The 19,212-nt window shown below is 38.1% G+C and overlaps 1 protein-coding gene and 1 long non-coding RNA gene across 3 annotated transcripts in view; one reads left to right on the top strand and one right to left on the bottom strand.

The window, feature by feature from the left end:
- Window positions 1–19,212, bottom strand: part of LOC128744128 (ankyrin-2) — a 136,003-nt gene that overhangs the window by 25,472 nt on the left and 91,319 nt on the right. For both annotated transcript variants that reach the window (XM_053840930.1, XM_053840931.1), the window contains exons 3-6: window positions 15,334–15,630; window positions 15,114–15,269; window positions 14,085–14,938; window positions 12,997–14,024 (exon numbers count right to left, since the gene is read on the bottom strand). In XM_053840930.1, the coding sequence (XP_053696905.1) occupies window positions 12,997–14,024; window positions 14,085–14,938; window positions 15,114–15,269; window positions 15,334–15,630 (2,335 nt within the window). The remainder of the gene's footprint in view (window positions 1–12,996; window positions 14,025–14,084; window positions 14,939–15,113; window positions 15,270–15,333; window positions 15,631–19,212) is intronic.
- LOC128744129 (uncharacterized) lies at window positions 7,105–7,649 on the top strand. Its single transcript, XR_008412359.1, has 3 exons — window positions 7,105–7,253; window positions 7,323–7,424; window positions 7,587–7,649. It is a non-coding gene; the product is annotated as an uncharacterized LOC128744129 (long non-coding RNA).

Here is a 19,212-nt window from a genome sequence, read left to right as displayed (position 1 = left end):
TGTTTCGATTTTTTTTCACCTTAAAAACTATTTCTGGTTGCCAGCTTCAATGTTTGGAAAGTAGTAAAATACATACGTAAAGGAGAGTATTCAACTAGTTCTTTAGGTCACGGTGTGAATCTACGACCTTTTTAGTGACATCAGTATGAACGTAAACAGCTGTTCGTGCGCTTCTTGAAGCACTTTGCACTTTCCCATCTTTGCTTTGAATTCACATTGGAAGATAAAATCGACACGAATGACGTGAAAGCCTAATAGGAGTTTGAAGCAAATCCACACGAGCATGACAGTAATCAGCTAGTAAGTGAAAACATAGGAAAGTAACATTCATAGCATTGTATTTACGATTCGTTCGAAGCGGATAGAATGAACGCCGTAAGTGAAGATTGTAGTCTTCCTATCGCTGACCGGGCTGTCATTTACGTATTTATTTTGTGTATATTTTCTAGTCATTGCTTTCACAGAAAAGTTCGACACATATAGAAAGTGAAGAATTCTCCGACTGGCCGGAAACTACAAAGCTATGACTAAATTTTCACTAAACAATTGTTGAATAAATGTTTGCTTGAATTCTACTGCTGGAACAGGTTCAGCAACCACATCTTTTCATAGTGTATCTTTAAGTATTGGAAGAAAAAAAGAACAATTTTATAGTCTCCTGCTTCTAGGGATATACGGCGACGTCTCGAACTCGGAAATAGAACGCAACTTTCCGCCGTTCTCACGGGCCAGCTAAAAATGGGTATTTTATTTATAACCTGCGCATAGCGGGATTGCATTTTTCCGATTATCTCCCAAATTCCTGCAACCTCATGCAGGCCGCGATGCAATGCGACACATTAGGGTGTGCTGTATTTTCGAACCATATTTTATTTTTGCTTTCATAAAAAATACTGTGCCATGAGCATACTGTGTGCTCCGGAAATGTTTCGAGTAAATTGATCAGTCTAAAAAATTTAAAAATACTGACAATTATCTATAGGATTCGATTATTCACAGTGAAAAAAACGTAAGAAAAGCACTCTCACTTAATCAGAATCAATAAATGCAAAAAATTTTAATGGCAAAAAAAACAAAGAATATGGCATAAACATTTTTTATAAAACATCGATTTGATTTTCAGGCTTCGAGTATCCGCAGTTATGGAGCCTAAGTCCCAAAAAGGCTATTGGTTTCATTAACCCCCGCTAAGGTCTACATCATTTTTAGCACCGCAAAATTCACTAAGATGGTCGTAACTTTTTTATCGCTCAATATTTTTTCACCAAATTTGTGGGAATTCCCGAAAATCTTTTCTATTTTCATAATATCTATAGATAATGGCCATATGTCTTACGGCTCCGAAATTATTCCGGAGTTACTTAGGGGACCGTGACATAACTTTTTAAGATAAAGTTGTCAAATAGTTAAAATTTGTTTGAAATCTGTTGATTTTTTGAACCGTATCATCGACTGTGGCTGTATCAGTTACGTTGCCGCAGTTACGAGCCATGGTACGCACCATTCGAAGCCGGGGGGACACTTTGACCCCGGAACCGGTTCCTATCAAGAGACATTTCTGCATCAGTAAAGTATGTCGTGTCGCATATCAAAAAACATCAGCATTCGACAAGATAGCGATTGGCGACCATCTCATGTTTCCCAGAGGTCATATGACCGGTTTTATTTGAATTTCTGAGCTATTATAATTTGTGTTTCTTCGGAAACGACGAAGCAGGCTTGTACAATTTTGTTTACTAAGTAAGTAGCAGTACTAGAGAGGTATTTAAACGATTGGCAGGTTGTAAACCGGCAGCCAAGAAAAAATATTTTAAAAATTTCTTTATGATTTAAAATACAGTTTTTCTAGCTTTTTTTGAGTTTACCGCTTCCAAGGAAAATTTCGTGAAAAACTTTCCACAGAATATTTTTTCTGAATTGATGATGGATTGACCTACTATTTTTGGTTACAGAGTTATAAATTTTTTGTATAAGCGAGGTATTCAAAAATCGGAAGATTTCTCTTGGATTCCACTGGGAAAAAAAAAGAAATCTTGTATATTTTATACGGGAGAAAAGCGTCTACAGTGAGGCACTGTTTTCCAAAATTTTTATTTTTTTTTGATGATAGCTACCAACAAACTCTTCAATTGACTGAAGTTTTTTGAGCGTCTTAGTGGAATACGAATCTCAATTCTTTAGAAAGATATATTCTTCTAGATGTTTGAAAAAAAGTTTCAGTCGTTTTGGTCATAAGTTAAATTACCCAAGTAACAATTCTAAAGCCACTTTGTTTTACTTGAATTTTATAAAGGTTTTATTGCGGTATTAATCATTACCTCTGGGTTTATTGTGGTATTGCGCAATACTAAGAAAATACGAGTCCAAACACACTTACAGCTAGCTAGAAAACCATAATAAAACTGCTAACAAAGCAAATTTATTGTGGTTGCTTATATTACCACGTTAAAACTTGTTGACTGCACCACGTCTCTTATAAACTTACCATAAGTGTGACGTGGCAATACAAAATGGCGCACCAATCAAAATTTATCTTATCGCGGTTAGTTGTCAAACCGCAATAAATCTGTTAGTTTTATAGAGCTATTGAAACGGTAACACCCTAACCAAACAGTTTTTTGCTGCTATTATGAAGAATACCAAAGTTCTACACCAAAATCATTTTTTTATGCGAAGCCATATTGCCATATTGTAGTATTTTGCTTTAGCTCAAACAACAGGTCTTCAAAGCAAAGTGTTTTGCAGAAAGAAAGTTATTATCAATCGGTTTTCCTGTCAGAGGAAGCAACTAAAATGATTTTGCTAGAAATTGAGATTGACTAACTGAATATTTTCAATTTGTCAAAACAACCAGTTTTAGAAAATTGCAGCGTTCAGTTAAATTTCAGTGGCGCGCTGATTATATCGACCTATCATGTCAATATGCACGATGAAATCAAATGCGCACATACTGCAAACCAAGGAAATTGCTTAAAATTTAATAAATATTCTATGGGATATTTTATTTTGGTCGCTTTAAACCAAATCGTTCAGAATGATCTGTCAGTAAAATTTAAATTTTTCTGATCACGGATATATTTTCAAGTTGACAACTTATTTAGCTTTTGCCAGAAAAGCGAAAACCTTTTTTATATTATGGCGATGGCTGTCAAGCAGCGAAAGCTTAACCGGTTTTATCGCTGCTTTCAGCAGAGCGTGATACGACTACTTGAGTTTATGATCTGATTCTTATAGCGGTTATGTAAACATTCTGAGGAGTGGGCCACTTGGTCAGAAAGCAGTTTTATAGCGGTCATCATAAAGTTCTATTGGAGCTCATAGTTTTATTAGCGGTTTTATGGATTTGGTCATGAAAACCACTATACGAACGTAATAAAACTTGGAATTGTTACTTGGGAAATTATAACCACAAATGTGAAGGTGTAATTTTATCTCATTGTTTCTCAATGTGTGGGGAAGAGTAAGACAACGAGTATCGCATACTGAGACACCTATTTGAATTCATTCAAAACCATATTTTTTGATTATGGATGGATGGATTGATGGATGCAATTATCATCAGTTATCGTCATTTGGATTGATTTGCAATTCAACACAAAAAAAAAAATTAAAAAATCTGTGTGGCGAGAGCACTGTCTCAGTGTTGTCCACGTCTGTTCCCTATAGGAATTCAGACACCCTTCGATCCAAACTTGTACAGTAAAATCCTCAACGCAAATTTTTAGGTTAGATTTGCCAAAGTAATAAGGAATAAGTTCACAAAATTGTACAACATCGGAGCACATTGAAGTTTTTATGTCTGTTTTCATAAAATTTTTGTATGGCAGTTCGACCTGTACAGTAGGGTAGCACGGGGCAAGATGGGCACCCGGATAAGGTGGGCACCTTAAGCTCACTATCAATATATCCGAAGAAATCTACAACAAAGGGCTCAAAACTCTCGCTCCGTTATCTTTTACATTCTTTTCTATAACCTGTTTGCATATTGGGTGCTAAAAGTTGTAACGCATATCAAATATTCACGAGCAAAAATTCATTGATTTTTGAGAATTTTTCCAACCTGCAGGGCAAGATGACCACCCTTGCGGGGCAAGATGACCATCCTTTCCAAAAGCTATTAAACCTTCATTGTATTTCACGTATAATCTAAATAATAAATATTGTGGATTCAAGCTGGTCATAAACTATTTTAAACATTATTTGAATAATTTGGAGTGTTTAATTAACCATAAAAAAGTTATTCATTGAATGTACGTATTCCTCTGTGGTCATTATTAGACAGAAATATGTTAAACAATGTATTTTTATCGAAAACAAACAAATATGCATGTTTATTCCGCTACAAATATTTTATGCAGCGATTGTTGCTGATTTAAGGTTATGGTTATGCAATTCAGGGTAGCAATCTTGATCTATAAAGCGGTGCGCATTTTGCCCCGCAAGTAGATGTATTTTTAAAAGCAATTTGTGGTAGGGTACGGGAGGGTATTTTCAGCAGGTTTCTAAATTCAGCCTATTTGCCTTTTATTTCGCCAATAAAAATACTTTGCTGACATACAATTTTAATATATTATAACTATTTTCTCAAGACTCTACGTAATCTACTATTTTTTATTCGAAGAACGTCAAAACCACCTGTTCTTCCGCTAGCACTAGGCCATAGGCCGAAAAAATAGATGCAATCGCTTAATGGGCCGAAAATACCCTCCCGTGCCCTAAATACATTATCTGCATAATTGCTGCAATATCAACAACTGATTCATTACTAAAATCAATGCCACGATAACTCATTCGTTAGATGAAATTTTTTTTAAATCATGATTAAAACCTCAATTTATGGCTGCGCAATCTTATAATAAATGCAGTATTTTTAATCATCGATCTATTTTTTATGTTATCGAAGAGTTCAATGATGTTATTTTTGTAATTGTTTGAATTATTGTTAGATGTAGTGTTTATTTACGTGTACGGTTACTAATTGTATTCCTTTAAAGCGTATATAACAATTTTTGGAAGGGTGGTCATCTTGCCCCGGGTGGGCATCTTGCCCCTTCCTACCCTACATGTGATATTTTCGAAAGTTTTGATGCAGTTTATGGGCTGGCAGATTTATTGGTTCATATTATTCCATGGCTGAAGAAGACCACTACTGTCAACGGAGCTCGCTATCGATCGATGATTACGTCCCAAATGAAAGCATTGGATTTGGCCGATATACGGTTTCAACAAAACGGCGCTACATGCCACACAACACATGACACAATGGATCAACTAAAAGGTAAGCTTTGGTGAGTAACTCTTCAACCAATCACGCTCTCTAGAGCCTGCAAGTGTGGAAACTGGTTATGCAGGAGGGCTCACATTACGCTTACCGAGCCACAATCATTCTTATACCTTGCTCCGGTTAGGGGTAACATCGTCGGTAAAGAGTATTTTTTGCACCAATAAAATATTTTTGCACGCATTAAATATTTGAATTAGCCTAAGGGAGCAACTAAATCCACGCTAGATACTTTTAAAATTTAGAGACACACAGTATCCGACTCCGGGTCGTACAGCGAACCGCAACCATGCGCTACACGGAAAAGATGTTCGCGTTCGTATCCCTAAATTCGTCAGAAGACAGACAGTATAACGTTCCGTTTTCAAGCTGAAAGAAGTAGGTACGGATGTGGTCATACAGCGGCATACATATAGTACAGCAATATGCGCATGTAGAATGCGCTTCATTTGCTGTGACAAAACTCATTAAAAAATCTATTAAGTGACACGTACTGCTGCATTGCATTTGTATGTTGATTGGAATGCAAAAGAGACACTTCCTTTCGCTTGCAGCGTAACGTATAATAACGAAGTGATCAGTCAGTCTGTGGATGCTGCGCGCGCATCCTATTTCGCATCGAGCATCGTGGGTCGAACTGTCGGAAGGCGGATTTCGTGGAATATACTTTACAGCGTGACCGATTATTAGGCATATTTTTCAACACAAAAATAAAAATCGCAGCACAATAGGCATTTTACCACGGTGGTTTCTCCCACGTGACATGTAATTAGCGCATTTTTTAAGACTACTAGAAATATGATTAATATCGATCACGACGTTGATTGCTTCTCCTAATCGTTTTTTAATTAGATATAAGCAACAAGATCGAAAGACTTATTTGTTTTTGAATTTATAAAGTCTGCTTCAAACAATCAAATTGTTTGTGACAAGATGATGTTAACTTGCAAATCGTTCATTCAAGAATCATAAGTTTTAAGCTTCGATTTTATTTCAACTCTTCAATTAGGATCTATTTATTAGCATTATTATCAAGCTGCGCATGTGATGGATTTCCCACTCAACTAGCCAGCAGACCGACATAATTCAAGACAATTGTGTGGATGTTAAAATTTAATCAAGTTTAGCAACGTATGCAACATTTAAAAATTTTTTTGACGGTTACTCAAAAAGTAAAGAACTTTTTTCCGCTTTTATCATAAATTAGTACAAAAGAAAGTATAGAAAACATGTAATGTGACACTGATAATTTCACTTTTATTAATAATCGTTTGAAATAATTAGCAACTTCAGTGACTTTTCAGAAATCATTTGCAATACACTAAACAAGCTAAAACAGTAAAGCAAACAGTATTGAGAAATTTCCAAGGCGATTGAAAAATGCAATAGAGTTCCTTTTGAACATCAAAACGACAGAACAATGTTGTGAATGATAATTGGATTCGAGAAAAAAAAAACTCATACGAAAGCGATCAATGTTGTGTGAAAGAACTATGTTGTATTCTGAAACCAGGTGCTGCTGGTCGTCCCGTGCCTACACAACACATGTTGATTAGCACATTTCGTGAAATGATAAACTGATAAATGAATGTAAGGCTTCCGCGATGACTTCAGTGAGTAATAATACAAAACAAATAGTAATTTCAGAGGCAAGCGAAACTAGCCGGGGAATACTACCCTAACCGCGGAGAGTGATCACTTACGTGTGTAACGCATCTGCGACTGATAGTACTTGATAACACCACTACTGCTGCACGACTGCTGGGTTTGACTCAAAACGTTCGTGTCAGTTAGCAGATTGGCATCGTACGTTCCGCCTGGGGGTGTTTAGTGTTGTGTTATTTTGTTGTATTGTGAGTGTTTTCCAATCGGAAAAAAGGTATAGCATAGACATAGCGAAAGGGGAGGCATATGTTGCATATGTTTATGTGCGGATGGGTTTTTTTTCGTGAGGTCAGACGGACAACAGTAGGTGGGAAGCATTCGAATCAGTTAGCATTTGTGTGTGTATTTTAGTGGTTGTTTTTTTTCGGTTTATTAGGAGGATGAGACAATTCCAACCAGACGGTCGCCAGACCCAGTCGATAGCCCCCCGACACGAGCAGTAGTAGTATAAGGTGTCCGGAATCGGGTTTCGTTCCAGGTAATAAATAACATTGCATTATGGCCACGCATAGTATCATGTTTTTTTGTGGAATAATATTTTTACAATATAATACGATGCGTTTGAGCCAGTTATAGTTACATCACAGAGCATAAGCAATTTTCAGTATTCGATTTATTTATTGGTTGTTTCAATTTGCAGTAGTGGTGATCGAAAATAAAGGACACGTATCGGAGAAAAGCAGCATAAAAGAGGAAGAGAAACATAAATAGTAAAAAATAAATAAAAAAAACACGTGTTATTTGCAGTGGTATTTTAAACGTTGATTCAATTAAGTAGTAATAGTACACATTCGGGTTTGATTTACTACACACTAGGTATTTCTGTTTGAGCGATACGATGCAGCTCCATTGGTGTGATTTGTTTGCGGCGGGCGCAGTGTAATGCACTTTCGACACCCACGATTAATGAAAGATGAAAGATTTATTGGTTGGCCGAGAGAAATGGTCCAGATCTTTGTCAGATTCAACGTGTAGGATGATCGTATTCACCCATTAGTGTGCAATTTTCTATGAAATTACCCACTAATATTAGCTTAGGTTTTCCTAAAACGTTTTCAATGCCGTTTCGCGAGTATTTGGCTGTGTAACTATATAACTGTAACTTGCTGGCAATATTCTGTTCTTACTCTCTTATACTACATCATCCCTTGACTTGGTATAATTAAAATTTATAAACCATTTTCGAGATACGCACAGATAATACTTCTTACTATAAAATCGAAACACACAATGATGATAATTTAATATTGTAGTGTAAAGAAAAAAGTAAACAGAAAATTCTTATAAAATCAATTCTATTATAAAATCTGTGTCCCTTTTCCCTCTTGAAAAAATACTACTGAATTAACTAATCTCATATTTGAACTCATTTAAGTCAACAAAAGTCAAACGATACACTGATGAAACGCGTTACTACAACAATCCTAGCAAAAAGTACACATGTCCGGATTAAGAGTACTCAATTGGTCCGATTATAAAATATGTCACTATGTCTCACAATGTTCCAATGCCAATGCCAACTATTTTTGCCTATAGTCGTCTGCCAAGATAATTTAGTTTTGTGAAGTACCTGCCTCGTCATTGCGTCGTCAGTTCACATTTGCACGTTTGCTTTATACTTTCGATTCTGTTACTCGCTACTGTCTCACGTGACACTCAGCGAAGCGTAACTACAATGCTATAAGGTCTTCCGACGGCAGAACCTAAACAAATCCTATACAGACGGTGCAGTTCTATATTGATTATTAGCGAACTGATTGGATGTTGCTTTAGTCCTACTTGGTTGAAGCAGTTGTTAGCGGTGTCAGGTATTGGTCGCTTTGTACCGATACTGACAATGCCAGTGTATAAATCTGGGAAACGTCGAGAATCTCTTCAGCTGGAAAAATTTTATAACCAGATTGAGGTTATAGAAACATTCATTTTTTTAGCACAATTTGGTTTTCGCAATCGATGAATGATGATGAACGATAAATGTTAGTTCGAATTGTTCTTGTGTACACTCAAGTCGCTTTGTATGCGAAGGATACGTTCCGCGTAAATCGGAATCGCATAAAAAACCGCGTAAATTTCAAAATTCACGTAAATAAAAATCGCGTAAATTCCAAAATTCGCATAAGAAAAACCAAAAATTCGCGTAAAAATAACTTCGTGGATTTTAATACTACGTGAACAAATAGACTAATTGAACATATTCGCGTAAATTCCGAAATTCACGTAAAAAAAACACATAAATTCCGAAATTTGCGTAAAAATAGTCGCGTGAAAAACAAACTGCTTAAAAAAGCGACTTCAGTGTATTTGATCTGTATATTGGTTAGAAAGCCAACAGATCTTTAACGAGAAAACAAGCACAAAATGGTTCGTGAACTATCACATGATTCCATGGTATTTTTTTTCATCGGTGTGTATTGGTTTCTACCAATATTATCACTATTTCAAAATTATTTTTTTGGATTGCTTCAAAAGTAGTAATCCAGTATTTCGTAAATGGGCATTACAGTACAGTAATACCTTGATATAAAGCAACCTTCATTCAAGGCAACTACGATAATACGTAACTCGATATAAGATAACTTTTACCACGATGTAACGAAATTATTTCAAATTAATAAAAACAACTGTATTATCTTTCATTGTGGCATTACTTATGTGCAAAAATTATTTCTTTCTTAAATGTTGTTAGTTATGATACAATTTTGTTAGTTAGATTTTCAAATTTTAATTAACACAATCTTTAAACATACTTCGCTTCTTCGCATTTCTTAATGAATCTTTCAAACTGCAAGACCAATCATGGTTAAATTAGAAAGTTAACGGTTTGAAAGGCTTCTTTTTCATTTGCAATCAATTTCGTTCGAATAGAAGTGAATTTTATTTTTGCTTCGATATAACGTAATATTGATATACCATAACGAAAATAAAAATAAAGTTGCTTTATATTGAGGTATTACTATATTGAATATGTTTCTAAAACCGAGCAAACGAGAGCGTAAAACAGCGATCGCAGGCAATAGGGAACTTGGAAATCGCTAATAGCTCTAGATATGAAATCTAAGTTTTGTGCTAGCTTTGACAATGATACTTGAGTACAGTAATCTCTAAATGGGAACGAGAATCAGAACTGCGAGAACATCTTAAGATCATCAATACACGCAAGCTTCCATTCACCTGATATCAGCAATGGAAGTGGAATTCCAGAATGGTACAGCTTTATTACAGACATGAATCAAGTGTTATTTTTATTTTGCTATTAACTAGGTAACCATCTAAGGAAATGTCTAGAAGCATCCGAACGATTGATTTTAACCAAGAATTATCAAGAATGATCAACATGGTCGACCGCTGCATTAAGGTGAGTAAATTGTATCTATTCGGTATCCGTAGCATTATTTCAAAGTGATTATTTGTAATAATCTCTCTTTGCAGAAATCATGCTAAATATACGAAACGTATGATTTAGCTGCAGTAAAAAGTATTTTTCCTACCAAAATTTCCAAATGGTTGGGTCCGGCACATAACGAGGTTGGTAGTTGGTGATATCCGTCTGACTCCTTTTTATGTACGGGAAACATTACAGATTCTTTCCATCTCTCAAGAAACGACGCCTGGTTTAGTGATGCAATGAACATTCTGGTCATTGGCATCACAACAGAGTCAGCGCATCTTTGCAGTACAATCGAAGGGCTTTTAGTCTTCGAATGGTAGATAGAACGTCTGCTGACATCAATTGCAACGCTGGTCACAGATCTCTTATGGATTTCTCACTGGCAATCGGTTTTTAACACCCTAGAAAAATGATAGGCAAATAGATCTCGCAAATAACTACTGGGGGCCCGTTCGAGATCAACTTTCTTTCGCTGGGTGTATTTTAAAAGAATGTGGCGATTTTTACGGCCGCAACTTGGTACTAGTGATGGTAAATTCACCCTTTGAAACGGGTTGCGATGATATTTGATGTATCTTCTCAATGAAGCTGTTTACTCGTATCCGTTACAGTTCTCCACCTCCACCAAGACGGCTTTTCCCAAAAACGTAGAGCAGGAACAAATCGGTGAAATCAAATCATCAAATAATTAAGACCAATTCAGACTCTCAAGAGCACGGCCAAGTTTTACAAAATCGGCTCTATGAAAGTCGAACGTATTGTCGGTTCAACTAGTCTGTCGAATAATTGCATTGAGGCTAGTGACAAGGGCTGGATGGAATATGTCAATCTGAAGTAGCGGTTCGACTGCCTCAGATATGAATCATTTCCAGACACGAAAATAAGATCCAGAATACGGTCACTAATGTCAATTTGTTTCTTATTCAACGTAGCCATTCCAACAATTGGAGCTTGGATATGTTAAGACACTAGTTACTATTTAGCTCATATGATTCAAATTAATTAATTAATGCGTAAATATGCACGATATGCCACTGTCCATTATCCTTGCCCGCCCAGTTAGCTCCGGGGTACGATGCTGGCCCAACAAGCCAGTCGTCGTATGCTCGAATCTCGACTGGGTGGTGCCGCTACAGAGTTAATAGGATCTTTGCACTAGCCCTGTAATTTTCCTGTACTCTGCGAAGTCTGTCGATAAAGAAGGGTCAAGTTCTCAAGGACGTTTAATACCCATGGCTTTGCTTTGCCATATTTCGTCCATCACGTTTTCACACAATATTTCAATTTTGAATAAGTTCTACTAGCATATCGATAGAAACGATCGAGTGTAAGGACCCTTTGCGCACTTTTATAACACAGTTTACTTTCAGGACATCAAATTCGTTAAGGTTTAAATGAGTAAATAGCTCATCGAAATTTTTTGATTTTGAATTTTTCGTTTCATTTATTATTTTGTCAAATGTCACTCTGGTATTGAAGCTTCCATTTTAAATGTATCCGTTAACCGGAGAATCTTAAAATTCTTCAAAAATTGATATCGGTGTTGGTATCCACAAACACACCACATATTTTTTCAACATGAGCAAAATAAACGAATCAAAGCTGCTTCGTTAGCGATTTTGAAATTAACCAATAATTCGATGTATTCGTTCAATCCTTTCTGGTAGAATAGAGTGGAATTGTATATTGTGTATTACTGCATCTGAGCAGCTTTGTTTTAATAAAAAATGTATTCTTTATTTTCTTAGGTATAATTTATTTACACCTAAGTTTTCCTAAATAAAAATAAGAGATGAAATCAGTATCGTGTCAGTATCAGTCCAGACGTTATAGCGTTGTTAAATGCGTTAGATGCACTTTTCTTCAAGCTTTTATTGAGTGTAAAAACCTCGATTCATTAAGCTTTATTTTGAGTTTCTTATAAATTACTAGACTTATTAATGCTGAAAAATATTTAACAAATTTTTGAATGTGTTGTTGCGTTAAATGGCGTTCGATACCATTTTTAATGTAAAGTTAAATCTTTAACCTCAATTCTAAATAAAAATTTAAAATTGACGAGATACAAACAAGTCTATACAACTTAGCTTAGATTCTAGCGCTTTGCTTAATTTCTTTGTCTACGTCAATTTTTCCTGATTGCGTTTTTTAATTTCCTTATTTATCTGTATGTAAACAGTATTTTTGAACATATCTAACAATCTAGCCAGCCTCACGTGGGATTAAACCTCCATACATAATTTTACTAAAGAATTTCTAAAGCCTTTCGTTGAACCAAATTTTCTAAGCTACATCTATCAAATGGTCAGCGAATTGATCTTCTGTCAGAAATCATTATGTAACAAATTAACGACGGCTATATTATTTAAGTTAGAATAACCAAAGGTGCATTGAAAGCGCATCACCAATAGAGCTGCATCGACCGGGGAAACAGAGCGTCAAAAAGCCATACATATTTATCGATCGCTACTGTAGATTTTCACACAACAACGAGCATCTAACAGCGACAAAAAATACATTACTGAAGCGTTATCATCACCTTTACCCGAGAATTTTTATTTTCAATCCTTACATCATTCTCCACCGATAGAAAAAGAGCTAAATTCACCTAATCATACCACGACGAATCGAAATGCAAACGACACGACACAAGCGAACCTACCTTCATCTTCCGAGTCCGACATGAACGTCTCGTGGATGGTTTCCGGTGCGACGATCTTGAACTTTTCGTCCACCGTTTGGGTGACACTGGTTTCCGTGACCACTTTGAGCGTCTCGACGACAGTGATGTAGCCCAGCTTATCGGCAATGGAGAGCGCCGTTTGGCCGCTGTTGGTAACCGCTTCCGGATTAGCTTTGTTTTTCAGCAATAAATTTATAATCAAAGTGTGGCCTTGCTGAGCTGCCTGATGCAGCGGAGTATGGCCGATGTTGGTCTTCATCTCGATATTTGCATCGTTTTCCAATAGGAACTTAACCATGTTGATTTGTCCGAAATGGGCAGCCACGTGTAGCGGAGTAAATCCGGTCTTGGTCGAGGGATCAATTTGTGCGTTAGAATCTAACAATGTTTTCGCTATTTCCGTGTGGTCTTCTTGAGCACACAGATGAAGCGGAGTTAGACCATTCTTGGCAGCATGATTAGGATTAGCGCCGTTGTCCAGCAGCATCTTGGACATGTCTTGATGACCTTCTTGGGCACTGAGATGAAGCGGCGTGAAACCAGTTTTGCTTTCAGCTTTAGGATCTGCCCTATACTCCAGCAATGTATTGGCGATATCCATTTGGTTCTTCTTGGAAGCAATGTGCAACGGAGTGTGGCCGTTTTTAGCTGGCGAATAGGGAGAAGCACCTTTCTCCAGTAGGAGTAGAGCCACTTTCTGATGATCGTAATGACTAGCAACGTGTAACGGTGTAACGCCATTTTTGCCCTGAACATCCACTTGAGCTCCACGATCGAGAAGAAGTTGTGCGCATTTCAAATTTCCGTATTTAGCTGCCAAATGAAGCGGAGTAAAGCCCTTCTTCGTGACGGCTTCCATGTTGGCGTCGTTTTCCAACAGAGCGGCCAGAACATCCTCCTGACCTTCTTTGGCGGCAATGTGCAACGGAGTGTAGTTATCCTTAGTGACAGCGTCAATCTTAGCACCATTTTGCAGTAGCAGCATCACAATATCGACGTTACCGATTCTGCAATTGAAGGGAAGAGATATTGAAGGTTATGTCATGCTACAAGTTTCACGGACTCACCTGGAGGCAACGTGCAACGGCGTTTGATCTTCACGGGCCTGTGCATTCACGTAGGCACCATTCCGAAGCAGAATTCTAATGATATCACTCTGCTTAGCTCGAGCAGCCAAATGTAGCGGTGTTTCTCCTCGCACCGTCGGTATATCGGGACTAGCATCGTGTTGTAATAAATAAATCACAATATTCATGCAACCCATGAAACTGGCCACGTGCAAGGGTGTCAGTCCGCTTTCGGTAGTTGCACTTATGGTAGCACCGTGTTTCAGTAGTAATTCCACAACCTTTATCCGGTTTTTCTTGCAAGCAATGTGAAGAGGGGTAAACCCGTTCAGGGCTCTTGCATTGGGATCGGCATTGCGGTCCAGCAATAGTTTGGCCACTTTCACGTGTCCACAATGAGCGGCCACGTGAAGAGCCGTCAGATAATCGATTGTAATGTCGTCTACCGGAGACTTATTTACCAGCAAAATCCGGGCTGCACTGACGTGTTCGCCCTGAGCTGCCATATGAAGTGGAGCCAGCCCATTCTTCGTTTTTGCTATAATGTCGGCATCGTTTTCCAGCAACAGCTCGATGACCTGGTCATGGCCGGAACGTGCAGCACAATGCAGCGGTGTAAGGCCGTCTCGCGTGATGCTGTCGATGCGAGCCTTATTCTTTATCAAGAGTGAGACCATATTCAGTTTTCCCCACTTGCAGGCGACGTGCAGCGGCGTTATGTTGTGCTTCGCGGTAAAATTTACATCGGCACCTTTCTCGATCAGCAGCTGGGCGACATTGACATTCCCATAGTGGGCGGCTATGTGCAGCGGCGTGAAACCACTCTTGGACGACACGTCCGGATTGTGCTCGTTCTGAAAGCAATCAACACGGGTGTGATAAATGGCGGTCATTAAATGCAATTGCGGCGATTCAATTATATCTGATAGATATGTAGATAGTGGTAGATTACTTTTTTTAGTTTCTTCTATGGTGGGAACTCTCAAGATTTAATTGAACCAATGATGATTGTGGCGGGCTGAAACTTACCTCGAGTAGCAGCGTCGCTGCTTTGACGTCGTCCTTTTTCGCTGCTATATGAAGCGCCGGGAGTCGCACCTTACCGCGAGTATCACTTTCTAGCAAAACCGCAACGACTTTGTCGTGACCTTGCTGCATTGCTACGGCCAGAGGTGTGAATCCGTCCTACAATTAGACAAGACAGACGATGGTGTCAATTAGAATTCATAAACCTGCGTCATAAACCTACCTCCGTAGCCAGGGCCGGATTCGCTCCTTTTGCCAGCAACAAGTTCACGCATTCGTCATGGTTTTCCTGGGCCGCCATGTAGAGCGGCGTGAAGCCATTCTGCGATTGCACATTAACGGAGGCGTTGTAGTGGAGCAGCAGCTGGATGATATCTTTCTGGCCCGCCAGTGAGGCTATGTGCAGCGCCGTGTTGCCTTTTTTCGTTGCATTGTCCACGTTTGCTTCCCGTTTTAGCAACTCCTGCACGATGTCGTAGTGGCCATCCTTGGCGGCGAGGTGCAACGCATTTAATCCGTTCTACAAAAAGGGAGATAAAGACGGTTCAGTTTATTTTTCTGATGAATGATGCGTGCAAAACTGGACACTTATCAAAATTATCGTATAAACTTGGATCGAAGGGTCCCGATATTCCATAAAATTTAGTGCACGCCCATAGCTTATACTCTTAATATTAATTTAAAAAACCCACAATTAAAAAGAATTCGAGGTCTCCTCTTTTCCCAAAAAACTTTAAAGGAAATTTTTCGGTTTTTTGGTTATCGACAATTACAAGAACTCATAATCCTTGAAACAAGCATCCTAAAACAAAATTTTCACCAACAAATTTCATCATTGAAAGGTTAAACAATCGGCGAACAAGGAAAAATAGTTTTGGAATTTTTCAAAGCTATTTTTGTGAATTATGAACTTTTAAAGCACGTAAATGTTCGGGAAAATGGAGTAAGTCTCACCTCTCAGTAATAAGAATTAGATTTCTATTCGTAGCTTTACTCTATTAATTTCAACGTCTACGTCGAAGTACCGTTAAAGAAATCGCTGGAAACCGCTGTTCTTAGATACTATCGGATGTGGTCTGCACGTAACCCTTCTCACGTCCCCCTTGATTGGCGACTATAAATAAACTAGGCCATCTAGAGCCGATGACCCGACCTTTTAGGCAACAATTTTCGAAAAGCTTCGGATCCAGAATGATTACCAAATTTCCGATTATCTCGCGGACTCACCGGTGTAAGTAATCATGGACAGACATTCTCCAACTCACTACTTCCAAAAGGTGTCTGCTAATACCTGCGACTGCTTCCAGCTGTTCCTAAGTACGACAGGGTTATCCTCCAGAGACACCACAGAACGACCTACGGTTAGCCGCAGGCTAACCCAACACGAAGTAATTGAGCGCCAACTCCGGAGAATCGTCACCATCCACCAGAATGTTCGTCAAACGAGGAAAGTTCACACATACGTCGGATGCCTGCTCATCTGCACTGCTACGAAATTTTACTTTACGCTGCGGATCAAACGCTCCCACGTTCCACCCATGTGAGGCGTGCTAAGATAGTCGAATGACCACTTAGTCTTGCTCGAGATGAACTCTTTCTTTAGGATATCTTGATAGACTTTACTTGCTAGCAACTCAGAAATTTGTTTTCACGATCACTGTAGGAATTCGCCTTTTAGGCATGATATTTTGGATAGCCATAACGCAGGATTCAGTATGTAAATGATCCTACAGGCGGATGGTATGAATGGTTAAACAGATAAAATAAACCTCCATCGTTTGTCTGTACGTCTTCCACCTGATATCGACATTGGACCGAAGTAGACAATCCCAATGTGCGTTAAGGGACGAGTAAAATCTGCCTCTGGAGGAAGACCATGCATTCAATGGAGTAGAGTTGGAATACCTCCTCGATCCCCGTCTCACTTTGGTGGTTGAACTTTTGTTGGTAAGATGCACTTGGTTTTTGCTTCACCTTTTGACATACAGCGTGTCGTTTTCATCTAGGACGGCACATCACTGATAAAGTAAAGTCGATCGGGGAATCGCTTTCACTGGGTTTATTGAAGAACGGTTCTTTGTGAAAATATCCCTTTCCTCCGCAAATGCAGAAAAAAAACTGCAGCACTGTTACAGAAATACAGGTGACTTTCTATGTCGATGAAGTCATGTCCCTGCAGCGGTTCAAGCACTGCCGTAGCAGCTACCTTTCAGGTTGTTTATGTACCCGTTACGCCCGTTACGTATAGCAGATTGGCCTACGTTGAAAAGTTCTACCGGAAGATTACTGAATCACTATTGCGTCGACTGCTTCCAAATAATCCTGCAGGAATTGCCTAGCGTTATTAAAAAAGAAGCGTAAAAACTCTAGTCTCATTTTATTTGATTTATTCGGGTTAACGATAACACACGCGACACCTTTGGAGTTCATGTGAAGCGATTATTTCACCGTCCGGAAGTTTACCATTATCATTCGTCCAGAAGAGGGCGGATTCGTATCGGCCGGCTTCTGCCCGACGACTGTGAGTTTCTAGGAGCATTTCTTGGCTTTTGTAAGTAATGTCAGCGAATCGATGTCGTTGTTTGAAGAATTTGTACATTAGAGTGGCCTGCTGAACTTCTGCTGAAGTCCTGCAGCCCCATTCCAATGTATCCAAGCCAGGTAGAAGGCAACGTCCTTGTTATGGCGGAAGTTTTTTAGGATCTCGTCAAGGCAGATCTCTCAGAGTCATACGGATAAATCTTCTTTGGACCCTTCCCAAGTAGCACACGTTGTCACAATTGAGTCGCAGCGGCTGATATGCGACAAATTTAAATGTAAAACTTCGGTTACAGTAACCTAAAATATAACAGTTGCGTAACCGAAATAGCGCATCTTATGTAACTAAATCGGGTTGCATTAACAGTTACTCAATAACCAATATGTAACATGTATAGTTACAAAATGGTTACTATTGACTGTCAATACTATTGACTATTGACTATAAACTGTAAATTGACTTTCAATTGGTGGCAAATTAGTTATCTTGTAACTTTTATTGCATAGCGAAAATGTAGCAGGTTTATTATTTCAATCTATGGCTGTCAACGTCAAGCAGTAAATTTAACTGTTGAATATAGAAGAGTGTATAAATTATTATTTCAACACAAATTTTAATGCAGTTTCAAATTTATGGTGAAATGCATGATTCTAGCTTTGAAAAATTCACGCGCTCTTATTTAATATAGCTTTTCGTTACTTACTTCTTTGAAAAAATTGATGTTTTGTAAATCAAATATAAAAATTTAAATTTAAATTTTTTGATTTTTTAAATTTATTCTTAGCAATAATGAATTAGTGGAGCATTCACCTAGAAACCATTAATTGATTTTCGCTATCACTTCTATCACAGTAAAATTCATAGCCATTTTGCCTTTGGTTCTAACTACTACACCATCGTCCTTGAAGTTTTGTATCGTTTTCGGCATATTGCATGAAATGATTTTAAGCAGCCATTGTTCATTGTTCACATTGTTGATATCGGGAAGAGGTATTTTTTAGTGATTGTTGTGAAAAGAAAGTGTTAATTTAATATCAAAGAATAGTTTCAGTTTGAATAAAACAGTTACCACCAGTGTTAATCATAGAAGGTTACATTTCAGTTACATTCTAGTTGTACGTAACCTTAGCCTTCGACCTGGTTACGGTATCGGTTATACGGTAACCAATATTAAATCTGTTGTAGTCACTTATTTCTTATGTCGTCATTTCTAAGTTACACTGTAACCTATTTTCATTGCCGGTTTCGTTTCGATGTAACTTGATCGTTTTGACGTTTGAGAATAATCATCATTTGTTTACTTAATACCAATGTCTGGGCGGAGAAGATTCCAAGTACCATCAATTAAGTAAATAAACGCATTTACAAGAGCATTTCACAACCCGTGTACCAATTGTTTATCTTTACCATTAGCAATATTCTTCAGGTCTAGTTTTTCCTTAATCCGTTGTGTTTACAAGGAACAGTGAACAAATTGTTGCGAAAATGTTACTAGCCGACTTTTTTTGACTTCGTAACTGCTCGTAACGGAAAATTAACTGTTTTGCGACCAGCAAGTTGATG

The sequence above is a fragment of the Sabethes cyaneus genome, chromosome 3 (assembly GCF_943734655.1).
Source record: "Sabethes cyaneus chromosome 3, idSabCyanKW18_F2, whole genome shotgun sequence".
NCBI lineage: Eukaryota > Metazoa > Arthropoda > Insecta > Diptera > Culicidae > Sabethes > Sabethes cyaneus.
The sequence above is the reverse complement of the archived record's forward strand: the minus strand, read 5'-3'. Positions and strand labels throughout refer to the sequence as shown.